This window comes from Colletes gigas, unplaced genomic scaffold (assembly GCF_013123115.1).
Source record: "Colletes gigas isolate AHSC1104 unplaced genomic scaffold, ASM1312311v1 Colletes_gigas_Sc00006, whole genome shotgun sequence".
In the NCBI taxonomy this organism is placed as follows: Eukaryota; Metazoa; Arthropoda; class Insecta; order Hymenoptera; family Colletidae; genus Colletes; species Colletes gigas.
Genome location: NW_025106635.1, coordinates 4,483,336 through 4,505,677, shown reverse-complemented (window position 1 = coordinate 4,505,677; position 22,342 = coordinate 4,483,336). Strand labels below are relative to the sequence as shown.

Sequence of the window (22,342 nt, the reverse complement as noted above, 5' to 3'; positions counted from 1 at the left end):
GCAAACTGGACGGATCGCGGAAACGGCGATGCGTAATCATGGAGTCGCTCCTGGTGTGAGTGTTGACAGCTATTGTCGGAGTCGATATGTAAAGAAATCTTTCCTTTCACGCGAATTTACAGAATGCCCAAGATACGAGAAAAAGTCAAACGAACAGATCATTCGATTTCGAAGAGTTACTCCACATACCACGTGTACCAAATAAAATTTTGCAAACTGTCTTCTGAGATACCAAGATTTTGGAGACAAATCTATATAAAAATAATTACCAATAATACTTAACGTCTGCCCCTTCGAAACGAACGAATCCTTCAACTTTTCCTCGCGTCTTCGAAAGAAACGTAGACACTCCAGATGCTCACGTCGAACGAAACACTTCGTAGAGTACACATGGTCGCGCGAACGATCAATCTTCCAGTGGAAATGGTTTCCCGCGACCGAATTGAGAAACGGTTCGAACAATGGTGCACCGAGTCATACGCGGACGACTACGCGAATGAATGAAATGCGTCGAGGAAAGAGTCTGATTCATAAATATTGAACAACACGCGCGTAGGACGATCGGAAGTTACGATGGAACTGCGGAGGAATGGTGGGACCGTCGACGATTTAGACACCCGCGACACTGTCATTGGCGTGTGTGTACTTCTCGTTGCTGGTTAGAGAGACTTCGCGAGAGGGTTTTGATTTTACGCGCGACGATCTTACAGCTGTAACAGCGTGGGTCAGTCGACATGACTATACCCATACTCGAGTCTGTACCCCTTCCACGCGATCGCATGCACGAGTTCCGATTCAGCGTTGGTCTGGGTGGGGGTGAGAACGATATACTTTCACTGACGTCCGTGTGTTCCGAGGCGTGCACCAACCTTGTACGTCAACCATGTCAAACTCGCTTTTGCCCGAGGGCCAATTACCACATTGCTACCACATCGTCGGCCCGCGAACGTATAATTATTTTCGAAAGGGGCAGAAACAGTTCGAAACACATTTTTCGAGCGCTCCGTTTAGGGATGCGACTGTTCGGATACAGTATTTGGGAGAGATCTACCTCCTCTCTGAAACGACATGCTACAACATGCACAGGTAACAAATTTGACATCGACATCTACCCTTGTCAAATGGACATTAGATTCTGTTCCGAACGCGATGAATTTTAAATAGAAAAATAGTCCATTAAACTAGTGGAAGTACTACGAATGATGGACAGTTGTACGTTTAGCTGCGTCGATAGAAACCTCTCTAAATGTCTACAGAATAATACAGTAACCGGGAAAGTGCATTGTGACAAGCTACAATCTCCATGAATATTGATAGAAAATATTTGCCTGAATGTAGCTTGCAATAACGACTATTGAATAAACTATTCAACCTTAAACTGTTTTTGATCCAACTATTATATCGATATGCCACGTCTTACTGAACAATTTCACCATCACGATTTAAGGAAACAATTACAATGATTTGTCTCAAAGAATTGTAATATTATTTCAAACAATACTACAAATGTAAGTACAATTTCTTCAGCTTACGGTCACAAGACGATGACACATTCGCAGAATGCAATCGTATGCCAATAGACTTTCTGTCTGCTTCGAGTCTGGTAAATTGTAGCTAGCAAAAAGGAGTATTAAAATTAAGGAACTTGTACGGAGAAAGGTTTTTAAGTAAGGATTACGCGAGAAAGAAGCTACGAGGTGACACGCAATGACACTTAGGCATGCGATGAATAAATAAAGCATAGCTATCCGTACATCTTCGGAATAGCTGAGCCGATGAAACTTGTTAAAATGGTTATGGAATAATTTAGTAACCGTAAAAGCTCTCTGCCGCGCGGCAAGGCAGGAAAATTAGAATAAAAAAAAAACAATTGAATGTAACTTAATTAGCTTCCGAGCAAGGGGATTGTATTTCCCATTTTGTCAGTCTGGCATAATCGTTCGATAGTTTCGCGCATCATGGACGCACTTACGATACATCAACGACTCTTTCCGGTTAATAAGTTCTACGGAAGAATACTGGGAATATGGCCTGGTTCGAATAAGTACTTGAAATACATAACGTTAACTATGATATGCACTCTTCTTTCAATATCCATCGTAGGCCAGGTACAGTTTCCGAAGATATACTTAAATTCTCAACCAAGAATTGTAATTGATATTTTTCAGAAGTGAACTATCGCGAACTATGAAAGTTTTCTTTGAACCGTAGGTAGCACACTTGATGAGAAACTACAGCTTCGTAGCTATGACAGGTCAAATTCCCTATCTGTTATTAGCAGGTACTGTCGCTGTAAAGGCTATAAACAATGTCGTGAACATGGATAAGGTAATAAAAGAATGGAAATTTTCATACAACAATTTCTACGGTTACAAAACATTGATAAAATCATAGTTAATGGAACTTATCGACGATACCATCATCGACTGGATGACTGAAAAGCCGAAAGAGGAGATAGACATTCTGGAAACTTATTCCAAAAAGACAGTGACATTTTCATTCATTTACGCAGGTAACAGAACAGGATAAATGCACTCCGCACTTAAAAATCTATTAAATACTGTAAATGGCTGTAACTGATTCTACTCCTAATAGTCCTTGAGTTCGTCACATTCATCACAAATACACAAAATACGAAAATGCGATATCTCTTTAGGGTCTCTGTGGTTCATTTCATGTATGTTTTGTGCTATACCGGCTTCTACGCACATTCTGGACTTCCTCTATCCATTAAACGAGACACGAAAACGTATATTCCTATATCCAGCATACTTTTTCCTGGACGAAGAAAAATACTATTATTTAATAATCACGTTCGAGGTAGTGGGTTCGGTAATGATCGTGACAGTATATGCTGTAACCGACGTGAACTTCATGTCTTTCGTACAACACGCCCGTGCTTTATACACAATCAGTGGGTGAGTATATACCGTTTGCATTGCTATATAATAGAATATTAAATCGAAAACGATTGCAGGTACCGTTTCAAACACGCGATAGAACCAGATTACGTTTACTATAGGATCAACGATCCGCAAAAGGATCAAGTTTATGCAAGGTTGTGTCGATCTATCGAAATCCATAAAAAAGTAATAACGTGAGTATTGTGTCGCGTAAGATGAATTAATTATTAATCTGAGAAGTCTTTCATCGTCGGCTGTATAGGATTTCATATATTGTAATAGGTTTATAGGGAAAATTGAAGCTTCTCACGACAAACTTCTCTTCGCCTATATAGGATTAATAATGTTGATGATAGCGAGCACGCTTCTAAAGGCAAGTTACGTACGAACGTGTATTTATCGTATCAAATTTGATCACAGTTCGAGTGATCTAATTCTCTGCTTGATTCTCCTAGATTAGGTAGCTGAGGTGGAAAAGAATTTTGAATACGTGACGTTTTGTGCATTCATGGCGATTCAATTAACGAACATGTATCTCTTAAATAGTCTGGGACAATGGTTGAAAAATACGAGTGACGAGTCTTTACAAGCAATGTGAGGAAAATATATAATTTGAAATTTAAAAATTCTGATCTTAAAAATGCACGATATTGTTACAGATGGGAATCGTTATGGTATAACGCTTCACTAAAATCACAATCGTTGTACTTAATGGTATTTCAAAGATGTCTCTCTCCACCGGAACTAACAGCTTGTGGACTCGTCGAGATGAACTTAAGTACTTTTGTACAGGTAAAGTTTCCCTTTTCCATACAATATGCAACATATTTTGAAAAGACTTGTACAAGTACAACTTTATTTATAGGTGATAAAAGCATCTTTCTCTTACTACACTGTAATGAAACCCACGTAGTGAGCGAGCGAAGAACATTAATTGCGAACAGTTGCATTCATTTTAATTACACCGAGTTAAAAGTTGTTTATTATATGCATACTTTGTCTTAATGTGTCATTTACTGTTTACCAAGGTTACGAAAATATCACTTCAAGTTGCGAATTGAACTACCGTTTCCATTCTTTAATTATCTCCATTTTGTATGTCACGCAAATAAATTTGAATAGGAGAATAGATCGACAGAAGGAAAAATTCTAAAATATGCTAAACGTTATCGACTTTGATTGCTGAAATGAACATGTTTCCAGATCTACCATACTTCGATATACTGTGCGCTGACAATTCCGCTAACTTTTTACGAGATCGATACTTCAGTTCGTTACATTTACCATAGACCGGTATGTATACCTCGATGGGGAATTTACCAACAAGTTACAGAAAACGATCTTACCACAGTCGAGGTATGGCGGTCAGTTGAGAAACTATTCACTGAATTAGTATTGATAGGCAAACAGCTGTAGTGTTGCGTAAATGCATGTGAGTTGACTATGGAAGAGATTAAAATTCATTTCTGAATCTGTCGGTAACGTTGCGAATGACACGAAAATGGTAATGGAGTTTCGAGACCCCATAAAAATAGGCCGCAAAAATACATTGGATGAAGGATCTACTTCTATACCATATTTGTGACAATACTCTAGAATCTTTGATGAATCAATGAGAATCAAAACTAACCTAGTGAAGAAGCTCTATATTTATGATGACCTATGCAAAGCGGATCGCAGCCAATTTGCTAATATTATTTAGTTTTTAATTAATAATTGCATTACCCAGCTAAGAGTGACACGATTATTAATTAAACGCTAAATCATATTACCCAGGTCTCACCACGAGGAGGTTGCTGCGAATGGAGACCCGCCCTAACCGATTCCCAACCACCCTCCATTAATAAAAATCTGTAACCAACAATCGTTGGTCGAAGAAGAAACAAACGAAAGTGTAACCAACGAAGGAAACAAACAACGAAAGAATGTTTTGAGAAAGAATTTGCTTCTAAATTCTCATCAACAAAACAGAGATATAGACCAAAATATTGCCTGCCTGATATAATGATTAATATAGAGAATCAAATTCCTGCCTAACTATAGATCTAAATTCGTTTACATCCTACCTATCTAATCATCTAACAAAATACATAGAAAATATATTGTACCTAACTATAAATCCAAATTATTAAAACATAAACTAAGCAATCTGAAACAAAATACATGACATACATTCCTCTTTCTTCTATGTTCTATTTATCCCACGATGATTTCCTGAAACACAAACAAAGCAATATCAATCAAAGTTGTAAGAATTCTTAATTTTTACCTCTATAAACCTAAAACTTCCGTAGGAATTTGATCTGTAACAGAAACTGGCTTAATAGATTAGTAAGAGAAGAACACTGAAACTGTAAAACTACAAATACTACAACTACAGGCAAGTGCAGTGAGAAAGTAAAAATAGTACATAATATACGAGGTTACTTTGACTCTAAAATGTATTCGTCGCGAAATATCTTCTTGCACGTCAATCTAATGATATATTTTAATAAGTAAAGAAAGACTTTGGGTATCCTCGATATCGAAGATACCCAAAGTCGTCAACTGAATTATGAAAGTGAATTTAATTATTGAAGAATGTAAAGAACAATCGGAAGCTACTAATTTGACACTCATTCTAAAGTTAATATAATTATAAGTATTATAAAAGATATTAAAATCATGACTCTACTTTCGATCGATATTACGATATTTGTCATATTAAAAATTGCGGCGTGTAAAAATCATCGCACGCTTAAATAAAACGCGACGCGACGCGACACGTGCTCATAGCGTGCATTGAGTGTGGGTATCAGATTGATCCCCCCCGGCCTTGATTATCAGAAAAGCAAGTCGCGCCCCTGACCCACGTCTATCGGACCTCTCTACGTACAACCGCCGGGTCCTGGAGGACACAAGATCACAACAGGACCCGCTTAGTACTCGAGAACGGATATGGGTCAAGGACTCTCACCGGAGGTCATTCTCTTTTCCGTATAAAGAGGAGAATATATGCGCTCGGCGAGGCCCCACTTAAGCTGAACCAAGCTGCACCGGGGTTGAAGCGGTAAGAGCTATCACACCTAATACACAGGTGTCACATGTTTCATTCTATCAAACAGAGGTGATCGAGCAAAAAACTCTCCGGTCCTTTCGGTCGAGACATAATCTCGGAAAGCGAGAACCAGAGAACGAGCGGACGAAAGAAAGTGATGTACGCGTAGTACACATATGTACTCATTATATATTCATTTTAAAATTAGTGTCAAATTAAAAATGAATCTACTATGACATTTGTCATTTTAAAAATCGCGGTGTGCAAGAAGATTATAATTTTAAGCAAAAGATACTAACTACACTTGCCATAGAAAGCACGTATACAACCAATTCTTTTACCCCTTTGCCTTACGATTTAATTTCAAACTGTGCGTGCCAAAAGCATCACCAAGGTTTGGCCCGGTGGACCTATCACATCTCTGAGTCGTCTTGTTCATGTTTGGCCCGGTAGACTCATCACGTCTCTGAAACATCAATGTAAGCTAAGGGATTAAAAAGGTGGTTTATAAACACTTACAAATGATCTATCACCTAGCTAACGGGAATTGAACAGAGTATATTAGCAAAATGTTACAAGAATTTAAGCTGAAACGTAAAAATAAAAATCTTATATTCATCAGTGTCATCGAAACAAATATGATATATGCATCGACACAATGTTATACATATCAAATTCGTAATTGTAATGAAAGAAACTTGGATCGAGACACCAAGTTGAATCAACACCAAACAATCACGCGAAACGGAAGAATTAACAAAGTACCTCCGTAGAATATTACGAGAATTCAATATTATACATATCGAAGCTTGAATTCATATCAAACAAACAAATAAAAATAATAAAATATAAATAAGTGGAGTGGACTTACTACTTGTTGTCAGTACATAGAGTAGTTACCATTGCGCCAGCTGTAAAGTAAGAAAATATTCATATTATAGCAACGTCAGTTAGACAAGCAAGGCAAAATCAGTTCATTGAAGCGAAATTGCCATCAAACGATAGAATAGAAGAGGGGAGAGAATTTTTAAACAGTTCTTACCGTTGGTCATCACCGTCCGGCACTGGTCAGCAGTGGTCAGTAGTGGTCAGTAATGGTAGGAGCACGAGTCAGAACTGGTCAGTAGTGGTCAGTATCGGTCAGTACTGGTCAGCCACGGTCAGCAGTGGTCAGCAGCGGCCAGCGGAGGTCAGCAGCGGCCCCAGGTTCTCTTCTGGCCATTTGTGCACTCCCGAATTCGCGACGAGACTGAAGAATTCTTCGCAGTGACCCTGCTTATATGTCTAAGGTGATGAAAGGGTGGGGAGACCAGTCAGAGCCAAAGTTAAAGTTAACAGTTAAGACTGTCTTTTCTACAAAGCAACTATTTCGATTGGTCCCACCTCTTGACCATTTCTAGATCTTTACTGGACCGCTGACCTTGATGTCAACCTCACTGTTGACCACCAGTGACCATAAGAATATATATGAAACTATAGGAAGAACGCAGCTATTAGCTCATATTATTTGCTATGCAATTAATAATTAAATTAATTACATAGTAAATAATATGACCCAGGTCTCACCGCGTGGAGGTTGCTGCGAATGGAGACCCACCCTAGCCTCGCCCCAACCACCCTTCCTTTGGCGAGGAATTCGAATACGTATCTAAGGGAGAAGCTATCGAAAAGTTAGAAATGAGCTACAAAGGGAGAGTTCTTGAAAGAACTGCCCAATGAAGAGATGAAGAATCTAACAAAATGTCAATACATGTGAAATGATACACATGTTTTCTAGAAACGAAATGTGCAACTGCACGTACGAACTCTGATTGATGAACAGATCAGAAACCTAACAAAATGTTGATACATGTGAGATAATCCAGCACATGTTTTCTAGAAACGAAATTGGATTGTGCAACTGCACGTACGAACTCTGATGAAGAGATCAAAAACCTAACAAAATGTTGATACATGCGAGATAATGCATGTTTTTTAGAAACAAAATTGGAATGTGCAACTGCACGTGCGAATCCTAATTATTAAAGTACCAATACGTACTTTATTATTAATTGTTCCTTCTTAATTATAACAGTGCCTAAGAAGACACTGAAGATCCAACCAGAAATGTGCAACTGCACGTATGGACCTTGCATATTAGAACACTAATATGTACCTTAATATTAATCATCCCCACTTAAATTTACGCACCCATTTTCGTAGTATTTAATAAAACGCTGGAGAACGCTTATATCTATATACATTTGTACTTATATTCTAATGCAATCTGTGGAAACGAAGAAATACGAGGAAATATTTTCTTCTTGGTATCTTCCAAAATCCCACGATGGTTTTCTAAAACATACACTCATATACAATAAATATAACCGATATAAAACGAAGAAATATGAAAAGATATTTTCTTCTATGTGTCTTTGTTAATCCCACGACGTTTCCCTGAAACATAAATAGAATTGTATGAAATATTTCTCTAGGAACGATCAAGATGGAATCCGTGTACCATTTCCAATTCCATTCTTCAATGATTGTATATCCTGTAACAAGAACTTGTTCAAAGAATTAATAGCTGAAATAAAAGTGTATTATTGGACACAGAAAAAGACACAGTGCTTCCACGAGTAAAAATTGATATAAAAAAGTTTAAAAACATAAATATTACGTAAAATCAAATGAAAAGTTAAATTCGTCTCAGTGTTAAGATAAATAGATTGAAAATTTCATTCATTTGTTACCGTAGATTTTTTTTCGCTTCGTTTATCAAATAGAAAATTTTTCAAGACGTATACATTACAATAATTATATTGTACTGCATTGAAAACTAAATTAGGTTCATACAGAAAAAGTAATAACGAACGAAAATGACGATTCTACGCGGAAATGAACTCTCAATATGAAATATCGAATTGCAATTTGCATATCCTTTTGATGCAAGCATTCTATTTTCCATCGATTAAAACAATGATCGTGAACAAACTTTAATTCATGCAAAGAATACAGAATATTTATAAAAAATTCACTATTTATAAATAACATTTTGGTTGCAAAGGTTATTATATCCCGTAAAAATTACCAACTCTAATAATGAATAATTGGTGATATTGGAATCATACATTCAATCTACAATAAAATTAATCATAATATAGCATTTTTAAATGTATCACAAATCTGTGATAAAAATACATTCTCATAAATTATAGATTTTAACACGTTATAAAGAAAACAATTGGTTCATTTACAACAGTATTTTCAAGCAGTATTTCTTTTGACAAATATATAAAGAATAGATATATTTCAGATATTATATATATGTATAGATAAACGTCCACTCGTCTTAAATTCAAACAACCCGTGAGTGGACCATTCTTTCCTTCGCAACGCTAATTTATAAAATAAAAAACAATACGCGAATGGTGCTTGTTATTCGTAAAATGAACCACACAGGGTTCCTTTATTAATTAAATCGCGTGCACCCATATTCAATCATGCGCAACACTAATTTTAATAACGATGTTGAGCCATTCGAGGCTTTGCAGAGGCTTGCTTCTCGATGATCTTGGCGCGGTGGGCAGCGTTTTGGCCAGCTTTTGGGCATTGAATCGCAACTCTAATTGATAAAAAACGCGACAAGTCAAGATCGCAACGCTAATTTATAATATAAAAATTCCAAACACGATTTCTAACAATAAAAGCAACCGTGAATGGTGATTATTCGCAACACTACCCTGAAAAGTAAACGCGAAAAATAGTAATACGCAACGCTAAGTGCAAACCGATCAGTTCATTCGCAATGCTATTCTTAAATAACGATAAAAGCAATCGCGTATGGAATTCGCAACGCTACCCTGAAAAGGAAACGCGAAAAATAGGAATTCGCAACTCTACAAGCAAACGCGATTATTGTATATACGCAACTCTATCTTTAATGAAAATACATTTATGTTTCGCAACGCTAATGCAAATCGCGTTGCCCAAAAACGCTGGATCAGGTGCTGGCGTCTTCGGTTGTAGCTAGAAACATACATGCACAAAATAAACTAACTACATCAAGCTACTTCAAACTACAATAGAGTGGCACATATGGGGATGAAGTTAGACGTTTTAAATATCGCAACACTACGGGGCAACAACGCGATAAATCAACAATCGCAACGCTAATTTATAATAGAAAAATTCCAAACGCGACTTGCAAGAGTAAAAGCAACCGCGAATGGTAATTATTCGCAACACTACCCTGAAAAGCAAACGCGAAAAATAGTGATTCGCAACTCTAATTCGCAATCGCGTTTACTAAAAATTCACAACGCTATTTTTAAAGCAAACACCCGATTCCTAGGTTTGCATAAAGACAATCGCGAATCGTATTTATTCGCAACACTGATATATCAACGCGATAAATATTTGTTCGCGACTCTACGAGCAAACGCGAACATTGTATATTATTCGCAACTCTAACTTTAATCAGGGGCTATTGGTACATGTACATAGACATGTACTGGCCACAAAATAAACTAACTACTACTAGTACTACAATTTGGGTAGAATTTGGGCATTGAAAATATCGCAACGCTAAATAAAAAATCGCACGATTGATCAAGATCGCAACGCTAATTTATAGTATGAAAATTGCAAACGCGGTTGATGTCCATTATATGTATAAAAGAGTAAAAAAGCAACACGAATCGTGATTGTTCGCAACGCTACCCTGAAAAGGAAACGCGAAAAATAGTATTTCGCAACTCTACGAGCAATCGCGTTTCTCAATAATTCGCAACGCTATTTTTAAAGCAAACTCCCGGTACCTAAGTTTGCATAAAACCAATCGCGAATGGTAATTATTCGCAACACTACCCTGAAAAGGAAACGCGAAAAATAGGAATTCGCAACTCTAAAAGCAAACGCGATTATTGGATATTCGCAACTCTATGTATATCATAACCGCGAGTTATGGGGAGGAATGGCTGGCATATATGGTGCAATCATGTACCATCGGGTACATGCATACGTGAGCCAGTCAGAAAAATAAACTAACTACAACTACGGACGAGTTAAGTGACAAAATAGTAACAGGAATGACTTTCCATCCTCATCCGAAGATGAAGATGAAAAGCCATTTGTTGTAGCCCACTCTTGAGACAGTTTGTCAGGGCCTCTTCAGCTCATTGAGAGCCTTTTCTTTCTTCGGCGGTCCTGCCGATGCCTGAAACTTACTTAAGACCGGGCTCGAGATTTTGTGCAATACGTAGTCTTCCAACAATATACGAATTGTTGCAAGAGCATACGTGGTGAATCTCGAGGGGAACGAGCGTTTCGAAAGGGACCTGATCACGACCGCGAGCGCAAGAGAGCGACTTTAAGAGTCGCGCGATTCGAGGAGTCGAAAATAAAGCCGAAACAAACAGCACAAGTGCACCGTTTGAATCAGCAACATTTCTACTCTCGAAATCGTAACTACAGGAACAGAACTGCCACGCGAAAACGCGCCTACCCGAATTACTAATGTGGACAGTCCTGCCCTGACCCTACCTACTTAGATTAAGCACACACAGACAAGAGAGAAAGTTACCTACCTACCTAACCCTATATTTAAAAAATTGCAAAACTCAGTCTCTCAAACAAACACTCCACGGTTCTCATTCTGAATGTCCGGGCGCGACCTAAACTAGAGAGGACTCCCCGGGGTTCCTCCGACACCCGGACACAACCTCATTCATACTCTAATTGTGTACGTACCAGTTTTTGCAGTGGACTGACAAAGCTAGTGCCCATTGCGTACTTTTATTATTTATGTAAAACATTTTAATATATCTGATATAGTCTTTATTAAAATATACTCTATATATGATTATATAAGATCGAAAAGCTAATTCATTATGCATTTTACAATATCATTGACGTGTATGAAATACGAACAATTTCCAAGTAAATAATAACTATAAGTTTAATATTATTATTACGATTGTTATGAATCTAATGTCAAAAAATTCTGTATCTGAATCGTAATAAACTTTTGAAACGATGCACTTCCACATCCTAACCACAAACACACATATGTGGACAGTACATCGTGCACGATACACTAGCATTGTCAGTCGCACGGATAAATTATTATTATAAATGTTAAAAACTAAGTCATCGTGCCCCGTTGCCTTCGCTCGTGCAAATAACACTTGGGTATGTGCACGAACTTAGGCAACGAACACGGAAAAGTATCCTGAAAATCCTGACTAGAACAACTGGTTATTAATAATTAACTAAACGGTATCTATTCTCAATGAAAATGACTCGACTTGTTATATGTAATATATCAACAACCGACTACGTTAATATTGAAAGATATTATTATTCAAGAAAAATTTGTGACTGAAATTTAATTGTACAAAATGTAAGACTTTAATAAAGATTTCATGATAAAATAATTTACTTTGCAAATTGAAATAAATTTGTTAAATTATTATTCAAAATATTCAATTAACCTTGGTCGATTCTGTCATCAAAGTAAATTTTTTAAGAAATAAAATTAACATGCATGTTCCTTTGAGTTGAAAATCGACCAGTCGCGAAACGCCTTCTTGCACATAAAATACATCATATGATGTATTAATCGATAAAACGAATATTTAATAATTATGTTAATGTTATAAGATATTCCACTGGATCATATGATCGATATAATGCTTTTGCATTATATTAATTCGTATTCTACTCAATTATATAATTCGTATGAAGTTGTGTAATATTTATTGATAACATTAAAAAACACGAGTGCAAGAAGACCCTAGCCTGCACTAAAAAAATATAATTCATGGGTATTTTTCATACCCGCGGTCACTTAACTCGTCAAAAATACTAAGTATACAACTGGTCACCCGTGTTGATTCGGATCTTTCATCCTACAACATGTTTGGGGACCAGAGGAACACAAATAGCATGCGACTCACCAATGATGAACTTGTGCCTCTGGGATGACTGCATGATGATGATGCTGCTGCTGCCCAGTGGAAGTCATCAAAGCCCCCTGCATGCTCCTGCTATAAAGAATAAGAAAGCAATTATAATCTATTGTTAAAATTATAGAGATTTTTAATTAACAAATTTCAAAGTATACATTTATACTTACGTTGTTCGCTCGTGGTCCACCGCCCGATACCCCCCGGGTACTGCTGCTGGTTCCCAGGATCAAGTTCAGAATCTGTAAGAAAACTGTAAGAAAACAATTAAAATCTATTGTTGAAACTGTAGAGATTTTTAATTCAAAATTTCAAAGTATAAATTTATACTTACATCGTTTGCTCGTGGAGCATCGCCCAATAGTCCTCTTCAGTGATGCACTGACTCTAATTCCGGTAACGAGGAGTTTAAATTTCAAATTGAAAAAATAATTAATTTTATTGGAAAGTATTAAATTAGATTACCGCGACCGAAGATTGAAATCGGCGAACAAATGACTCTATTATCGCGATTCAGAAAACAAGGAGAGCCACGATACTCTGGATGTAATTTAATATTGCGTAGAAAACACTGCTTCTATTCTCGCGTTTACCTAACATCGTGAACGATAACGTACTCGGGGTCACTTTGCCCCGAGAAACAAACTTGTTGCTACGTACAATCACTGAATCTACCGGCCGCATTGCGCGCGGCCAACAAATTTCCTGGAAAGAAAAGAGCTGAAAAGAAAGGGACAGGAGACAAGAAACACAACAAGCACACCTGTGCTTAGCCTACCGGTTTTCTTTTTTCATCCTTTTACAAGAATTCGTCAACAGAAATACTGCTTTACTTAATACTACTGTACACATAGTTTGTAATAAATATTCTCAATCAATGAGAATTTCAACGATAAAATATTATCTATGAAAATAATTACGTACAATTATTCAATTTATAAATATCACCATGATTCATAGTTAGAGTTGTAAGCATGATTATGTTTACTTTATCAAACGTTAGAATATTTGGTAATTTCTATAAATATTCCGAAATTTGCAAAAATTAAAGTTCGTTGGTTATTTGTGCTCAAATAGCATATTTCAATTTCGCAGTTACTACATTTTCTTGAACTTGCATCGAAATATATATGCAAATTGCAATTACAACAATTCATAAGGAAATATAAACAATCAATTAAATAAATAACACTCGAAAATATTCAATCGCGATCAGAATACAGTTAAATATAAATTATTTCAATTTATCGTCAATATCTACCGACGCCATTTCTGTATATGTACTTCGATATGTATCGAAGTGGATAAAAAGTTTCTTACCGATTTTAATATTTTATCTTAACAATGACCGATTACAAAATTAAAATCATGCTTGCAACGGATAACTTAATAAAGCGACAAATATTAATATGGATGTCAATTTTTATTGTAATTATTTAAACGTTACCGATATACCCTTCAAAATTTGTCGACTCGCCTGCCATCTGTTATGGTGTACTTTACGCGCCAATAAAATCTTCCATGGCGTCGAATTTCAATCAGAGACTGCAACAGAAATAAAATACAAATTAAATCATAATTAAACAATGATTGATTATAATGAGGAAATAGCAAAAGGTTAGAAATATGTACTTTGGTCGCGAAACGCGGATACGTCTTGACACGTCCTGCTAAGTTACTCTTCAAAGTAAGAATGATGGCCGCTCGCTGTGCTCGGCAGCGCTCGCGAACTAGGCGGCGGGGTGGGAGAAGCTCCGATGTCTCGCGAAGCTTATATTACGAACCCGAGAGATGTCTCAGGTAGAAACCGCGAATAGAATGATTTTAGTAGCAGATGATAAGATTCTTGAATTTAATAACATTATTCACTTCAATGATTACACGCAAATTATTTATAACTTTAACTAGTCAAGGAATCGCGAATAATTCGTACTTTTCAACTCGTATGCATTTACATGCAACTAGTCTGCTGACTATCACCACAGACGAGGTATACGTATACCACAGACCTCGTATACCTCGTCTGTGTTTGCACATTAAAAATCAGTTATCATGACTAGGTTATATACCAAAGGTCGGTGCAAAACATCGGGCTTCCTTATATTGCACTGAATGATTTTTACACTATACGCAAGAAGCTACTATGGAATTAATTCAATCGCAAAGCATGCAACATTTGAATTTATAATTTAAAAAAAGAATTGAACATTATCAAGATGACGAAATAGTTCAAGTCATTGCCGCGAGGTGCTGTAACAGTATTCGGCATAAAATTGATTTTTGTCCTATTACCGTAAATTAGTATACATATAGAGCACCATAGAAAAGCGTAAAAGGGGTAAACATATACCGAGCACCATTACCGTGTAATAGTTGTTACGTAGATTGTTTGCTGAGTGAATTCTCTGTTTGTGCCGGTGGATTTCATGTGAAAAGAACCTGAATCTATTGCACTAAATCCATAACGCCGCCGCTACGGCGCATTGTAATCATAACCATGGCGGTTTCATCGCAGATAGACGAACTCGTGCGAACCGTCACACTTCATAATCCTCGAAAATTACTATTCACGGGTTATATATTGCCCTCTGTGCTATTACACGCTCTATGGATTTATTGTTGGATCTTTGTTTATGGAATTGACGAGTATTATGACGCGGGGCTAGTAGGCATTGCGGCTATAGCCTTATTTCAGATTTTCATATGTTTATCTTGCCAGTGGTCGGTGCACATACATACTTTTTTAAATTGTAGCTCGGTGAGTTGACTCCATCATCGCAATATAATAATTGCATTAATTAAATGACTTGCACATAGAAATTATGTTGTTCAATATGTTTCGTTAACGTGGCAGCCATTCGGGCCTACCTTCTGCTAGTTCCGAGTCACGTGACCAATTGGCGGGAACGTTCAAATTACAAAATTTAAAAAGAACTATTACGGTACAGCAGAGAAATTTTAAACGTTGCAATCGTTTCAGGAGAAAAATACTTATAAAGCAAAAATAGCAAAAGTAGTTCCTACTCCCAACAATGGAAGTTCAGAGCTTGTTAAACTGCATCATTCTGAGCAGCAAGAACCTTGGTTTATATTCCAAAAGACCAAGTATCATTGGAACCCTCATAGGAAGTGCTTTGTAGGCCTTCAATTTCCAACTAATCATTCTGTTAAACATTATTGCGAGTGGAAAGGGTATTTAGATGAAAAAGAAATTACAGCTGCAGAGGAGAAATATGACAAGAATAAGTAAGCATTCTATTATATAGATGTGGCAATTATGTATTGTAAGTATAAATTTTACTTAATTTGGTTTATATAATTGCTTCTATTTAGATTGGATATGGTGGTACCAGAATTTAAAGAACTATTCAAAGAAAGAGCAATAGCACCATTCTTTGTTTTTCAAGTATTTTGTGTTGCACTATGGTGCTTAGATAAATATTGGTATTACAGTATATTTACACTTATTTTACTGATTATGTTTGAATGTACACTTGTACAACAACAGCTTCGAAACATGGCAGAGATCAGAAAAATGGGAAATAAACCATACATGATAATGGTTGGTAGATATGGTAGAGGAAAGACAGGTTGTCAATAATAATTTTTATAAAATTATTTTTGTCAAAGGTTTATAGAAATAGACGATGGCGTTCCATGTTCACTGATCAATTAGTACCTGGTGATATTGTCTCGATAACAAGATCTCAAAATGATAATTTAGTGCCATGCGACATGTTACTATTAAGAGGAACATGTGTGGTTGATGAGAGTATGCTAACAGGTGATTGATTAAAAATAGAAAGACAGCATGTGATTAATTCATTTTACATAATTTGATTTCAAATGTACAGGAGAATCTGTTCCACAAATGAAAGAACCAATAGAAGACATTGATGATAGACGATTGGATATAGAGGGTAATGATAAACTTCATGTACTCTTTGGAGGTACAAAAGTCGTACAACATTCTTCACCTAGCAAAAATGTGTCTGGCCTTAAGGGTATTTATTTCAATATTAAATAAATACCTCGAAGCACTTTATTTGCACTTATACTTTCATGTATGTACCATTAAAATTTTAGCTACTGATAATGGTTGTGTAGCCTATGTATTACGTACTGGATTTTCAACATCACAGGGTAAACTTTTGAGAACAATACTATTTGGAGTTAAGCGTGTTACAGCTAATAATTTGGAATCATTTGGCTTTATCTTATTTCTATTGGTTTTTGCAATTGCTGCAGCGTCGTATGTATGGATTAAAGGTATAAACTATAATAATGTGAATGTAGAAATATATACGTTTAAATTATTAATAAATTATTCATTTTTGCAGGAAGCGAGGATCCTACGCGAAACAAATATAAATTATTTTTGGAATGTACACTTATTCTAACCTCTGTTATCCCTCCAGAATTGCCTATCGAGTTATCGTTAGCGGTGAATACATCTTTACTAGCTTTGGCGAAACTAGGTATTTATAAAATATATTGAATATTTATTGTTGTTATTCTCATAATTATGCTCAATATCATTCTACTCATCATTAGCCTGAATAAAAAAAATATTTCACTTGTATAGGTGTATTCTGCACCGAACCTTTCAGAATTCCGTTTGCCGGAAAAGTTGAAATTTGTTGCTTCGATAAAACTGGTACTTTAACTAGTGACAGCTTGATCGTTGAGGGTATAGCAGGAATCGAGTAATTATCAAATAATTATTTTTAAAAGAATAGGAAATATTCACAGATAGTTATATGAAAGTAATTCACTATTTAAGGGGAAATGCAGACGTTATGCAAATTTCTGATGCGCCTTTAGAGAGTATTCAAGTACTTGCAACGTGCCATTCTCTTGTACATTTAGATGACGGAATTGTTGGAGACCCGCTTGAAAAAGCTACATTGAGGGCTATTAAATGGACCCTCACAAGAAGTACGCACTTCTTATAATTTATAACGGTTAATTAGAAGCTTTGTAATAATTTTTAATATTATTTTCATATTAGATGATTCTATGATCTCAAGAAGTTCACAGTCTCCCGTCTTAAAAATAGTACAGAGACATCACTTCTCTTCTGCGTTAAAACGAATGTCGGTCGTAGCGGGATATACGATACCTGGGTCATCAGAAATTAATTTCATGGCTACTGTGAAAGGAGCACCAGAAGTTATTAAAAACATGGTGAATAGTGGGCTGTAAACCTGAATTTGTTTCCCGATATAATATGTCGTAAATATTATTTGTTTTCCCCAGTTGTCGTCTGTACCAGCAAATTATGACTCTACCTATTTGTCGCTTTCTCGTCGTGGGGCAAGAGTATTAGCTTTAGGATATCGAAAACTCCGTGGTCCTTTAACGTCTCAAGATCTTAGAGAATTAACGCGAGACAAATTAGAAACAAATCTTATTTTTGCTGGATTTGTAATTATAAGTTGTCCACTTAAACCTGATTCTAAAGCTGTTATTAAAGAGATCGTGAATGCTTCGCATTCGGTAATTATATAATCACTTAGCTATCTGTCCTACATTATTCATACAATTAACAGTATTGTCTTTATAGGTTGTTATGATTACTGGCGATAATCCATTAACGGCTTGTCACGTCAGTTGCGAGTTACACTTTACGAAAAAACCAGTCATATTTATATTGACTGCGTATGCCGGGGAGTGGATATGGGAAAGCGTAGATAGAAAGATAAATTTGCCTTTAAGTATGAAAAATGTTGAACGTGGTAATGAAATTTGGCGGGAGTACGCTCTTTGTATAACAGGAGAGGTAATTTAATAAGACCTAAAGTGTAACGCTGATGAATTCAATTTAAATGTATGCCGCTTTTCTAACGTATCATTTACAGGGTTTAACATATTTAAAAGATAATGATCGAGAACTTCTCCGTAAATTACTACCACACATTGTAATTTTTGCAAGGTGTGAACCGAAACAAAAAGAATTTATTATTATTTCGTTACAAAACTTAGGATACACGACTTTAATGTGCGGAGATGGTACTAATGACGTTGGTGCTTTGAAACATGCTCAAGTGGGTTAGTCGATTACTGAGATTTGTAACTTATTTGTACGTATAGGAATTTACATGTACTGATTAGTTGATTTTGTTAGGAGTCGCAATCCTTTCTAGTCCGCCCGAAAGAGCATATTCAGATACACAAGGTAACGCAAAAAACGAGACCTTACTCTCAAATTCGGCAATATCTAATGATCCGAGATTAAATTTGAGAGTATCCGGCAATACTAAAGTAAGGATTCAGAAGATATTGAAAGAACTAGAAAAGCAAGAACAATCTGTTATTGTTAAACTTGGGGATGCTTCGATTGCTGCACCTTTCACTAGCAAAATGTCGTCGATTCAGTGCAGTGAGTTTTATTTTATGTTGAGCAAAATGCAATTTAATGATATTTACCATGATTAACTCTTTGTTTCATTACAGTATGCCATGTTATCAAGCAAGGACGGTGCACTTTAGTCACGACTTTACAAATGTTTAAAATTTTGGCAATTAATGCATTGGGGCTTGCATACAGTCAATCCGTTCTCTATTTAGATAAGATAAAGTTCAGCGACGTGCAAGCTACATTACAGGGTGTTCTTTTGTCTACTTGCTTTTTATTTATATCAAGATCTAAACCGTTGAAAACATTGTCTAAACAAAGACCTCTTCCAAACATTTTTAATCTGTACACTATAGCCACTGTATTGCTACAATTCGGTCTGCAATTTGTCTCTCTCGTGTATTTGGTAAGGGAAGCAACTATATTATCTCCAAGGTAAGGAACGGAATGTGGACTAAATAAGTTAGTTATTTCAATAGAATGTGCACTAATTTTTCTTGGATTTAATAAGGAGTGATAATCTGACAGCTATATTAGCTTCAAATAATTCAGTCAATCAAAATACGGCCTTACATACAGATGTTAATGATGAAAATAAACCTTTTGAAGCAAATTTGATAAACAGCACAGTTTATATTATTACTATGGCACTTCAAGTTTCTACTTTTGTTGTTAATTATCGGGTAAACCATCAAACTAAATAATTTATATAAACAAAAGCTATGTATATTTGGTTTTAATTTGATGTTATTTGTTTGAGAAGGGTCAACCATACATGGAGAGTTTAATACAAAATAAACCTTTGCTATACAGCCTTATAGGCAGTGCAGCTGTTATACTAGGATTATGCGGCTTTTCACCTGTTTTAGCAACCCAATTCGAAATTGTGGAATTTCCAAGCGAAGTAAGTGACTATAGATATAAATTGTTTATTGAATGCTTGTATAAATCTCGCACTTTCTAATAATACTTTCTCTTTACAGTTCCGTACTCTTTTACTTCAAATACTAGTAGCAGACTTTATCCTTGCATATATGATCGACAGAGCCTGTTTATGGCTATTTGGAGAAGCAAACCATCAAAAACTGTGATTAGAACACGATTTTCGTATTCCATAAAATTCAAAAATATGTGAAATATTAAATATACAATTTTTGTTTTGTTTCACAAAGAGTAAATGGAAATTCACGTATAATTATTTCTGTACTTTATGAATTGTGTCATTGTATTTCCATGTGAAACAATATTTGTTGAAAGACTGACTAAAACACCATTTCAAGATCATTACTCAAACAGATGTTCATTTCGTTAACTACTCTATATTAGTGATACAAAAATTAATAGTACTTATAATTCTTTGTGGAACAAGGTAATTAAAACAATTTATATATATATATGTATAACATAATATATACGTATATGTATATGTATACATATTATGTTATACCCGCATGTGGTATGTTTGTATTAACGAGTGTAGGTATTACTATGCAAAACGAAATAGAAAAATGAACACGTGATGTGAGTATGTACAAATAGTAAGTAAATAATTATTACATGATGTCACAGTTATTATGTTATTGTTTTGCAAGCGTCGTATTTGTATCTTGATACCCCGATTTCTTAATATCCAGAAAATATTTAAGCTATTCTATTACCTCATAAGCATACAAAGAAAATCATTGCAAATCAAATTTGGCAAGAAGCAATTTTCCAGAGTACCATGCATAATGTGTTATAAATGTTTAATATTATGAAAGGTCAACAGAAACTATTACTATCATTTGCAACATCGTTTAGCAAATAAATATTTTCACAAACACAACAGCCATGTATGTACTTACATACATCTGAACTAATTGTGAATTCAAGAAATAAATATAAGGTTAAATTTAATTTCTTCTTTTTATATTTCATATTTACTTCCGTGTAATTTAAATATAGAACAAGCCAAAATTTACATTCTATGTCTAATTAGATAAATTAATAATGATATTTACCATCACAGATATACTGTTGTTAATACTAATGAAAATGATTATGGTATTTGCAAGTTTTCATATATTATTCATCCCACTAAGGTGTGGTGGTAATTATAAACTTTTTATATAAACGTTACAAATTTTGTACACAAAATTATGCAACATTTTGAGCTTCTTGAACATCACAAATTTCTTGAATTATAAAAAATTAAGTTTGGAATGTGTTATATATAGTACATTAATTTTATACATAATGTAATGTCATCACTCTATGTTAAGATTGCAGTATTTTGCCTAAAATAAGCAAAGTTGAGAAAGTAACGTAATTTTCTCGACTGTCGAGACTATGTAAAATTATTACATTCAAACATTCCAACTTTTTGAAAGTTTCACGCATTGTGATTGAAAAGACAAATGTTCAGATTTCGAATACAACATCCCTTTCATTTCGACGCGAAAGAGACATTGTTTTGATCTGAAGAACAAAGGTTACAATACACACGGAACGTAGCGAGTTTCAACTACTGCGTGTACCTTAATTGATATTGCGATCGATCATAAACGAATAAATCGAACCTTTTGTGTTGTAACGATAATAGTCTAAGTTTAACAACGTTGTATTTACTATGCGATGTTACAAATTTTTACTAGATTCGTTTTTTTAAATCGTACATGGTAAACAAAAGTTAATTGTATACCGTTGCTTTGCGAATGTTTGTAATTCTCTATAATTAATGATAAAATAATTTGTTGTAAATAATTCAAATTTGTTATTAATATATCCCAAGTTATTAATAACCAAATTTATTCCAAATCCCGAAATCTATTAAATTGTCCTCTACCGTTAATTAAACGAAATACTCGGTCGAATGACATAAAGAACACATTATACGTGCTAACGTTAAAAACAAAACAAAATCAGGACTAACATGGCGTATAAACTCGTACTCACGTAAAGGGAGGGAGGGATCGTGTTTGTCGTACACGGCTAGCATTCGTGAGGTTATCATTTCAATTTGAAATGGTAGAAGCAATTTAATGATCCAATTGCGTGTTTACCCAACACCGTTTCATTAATGTTCGAAACCACGCAGGCAATCGTTAGTACTGTTATT

General features: G+C 35.4%; 2 protein-coding genes across 2 annotated transcripts; both read left to right on the top strand.

Annotated features, from left to right (window-relative positions):
• Positions 1-734: 734 nt before the first annotated feature.
• LOC122395887 lies at positions 735-3,816 on the top strand. Its single transcript, XM_043393798.1, has 9 exons — positions 735-872; positions 2,212-2,328; positions 2,395-2,512; positions 2,657-2,918; positions 2,978-3,097; positions 3,186-3,276; positions 3,364-3,497; positions 3,563-3,695; positions 3,769-3,816. Exons 1-9 carry the CDS (start codon positions 735-737, stop codon positions 3,814-3,816), a joined length of 1,161 nt encoding a protein of 386 aa, XP_043249733.1.
• Positions 3,817-15,188: 11,372 nt separating this feature from the next.
• LOC122395505 (endoplasmic reticulum transmembrane helix translocase) lies at positions 15,189-21,771 on the top strand. Its single transcript, XM_043393116.1, has 18 exons — positions 15,189-15,645; positions 15,868-16,133; positions 16,221-16,449; positions 16,518-16,671; positions 16,742-16,891; positions 16,974-17,156; positions 17,228-17,365; positions 17,473-17,593; positions 17,671-17,825; positions 17,899-18,074; positions 18,147-18,386; positions 18,454-18,669; positions 18,749-18,938; positions 19,015-19,269; positions 19,344-19,680; positions 19,757-19,928; positions 20,009-20,149; positions 20,229-21,771. Exons 1-18 carry the CDS (start codon positions 15,385-15,387, stop codon positions 20,334-20,336), a joined length of 3,492 nt encoding a protein of 1,163 aa, XP_043249051.1. The 5' UTR covers positions 15,189-15,384; the 3' UTR covers positions 20,337-21,771.
• Positions 21,772-22,342: the final 571 nt, after the last annotated feature.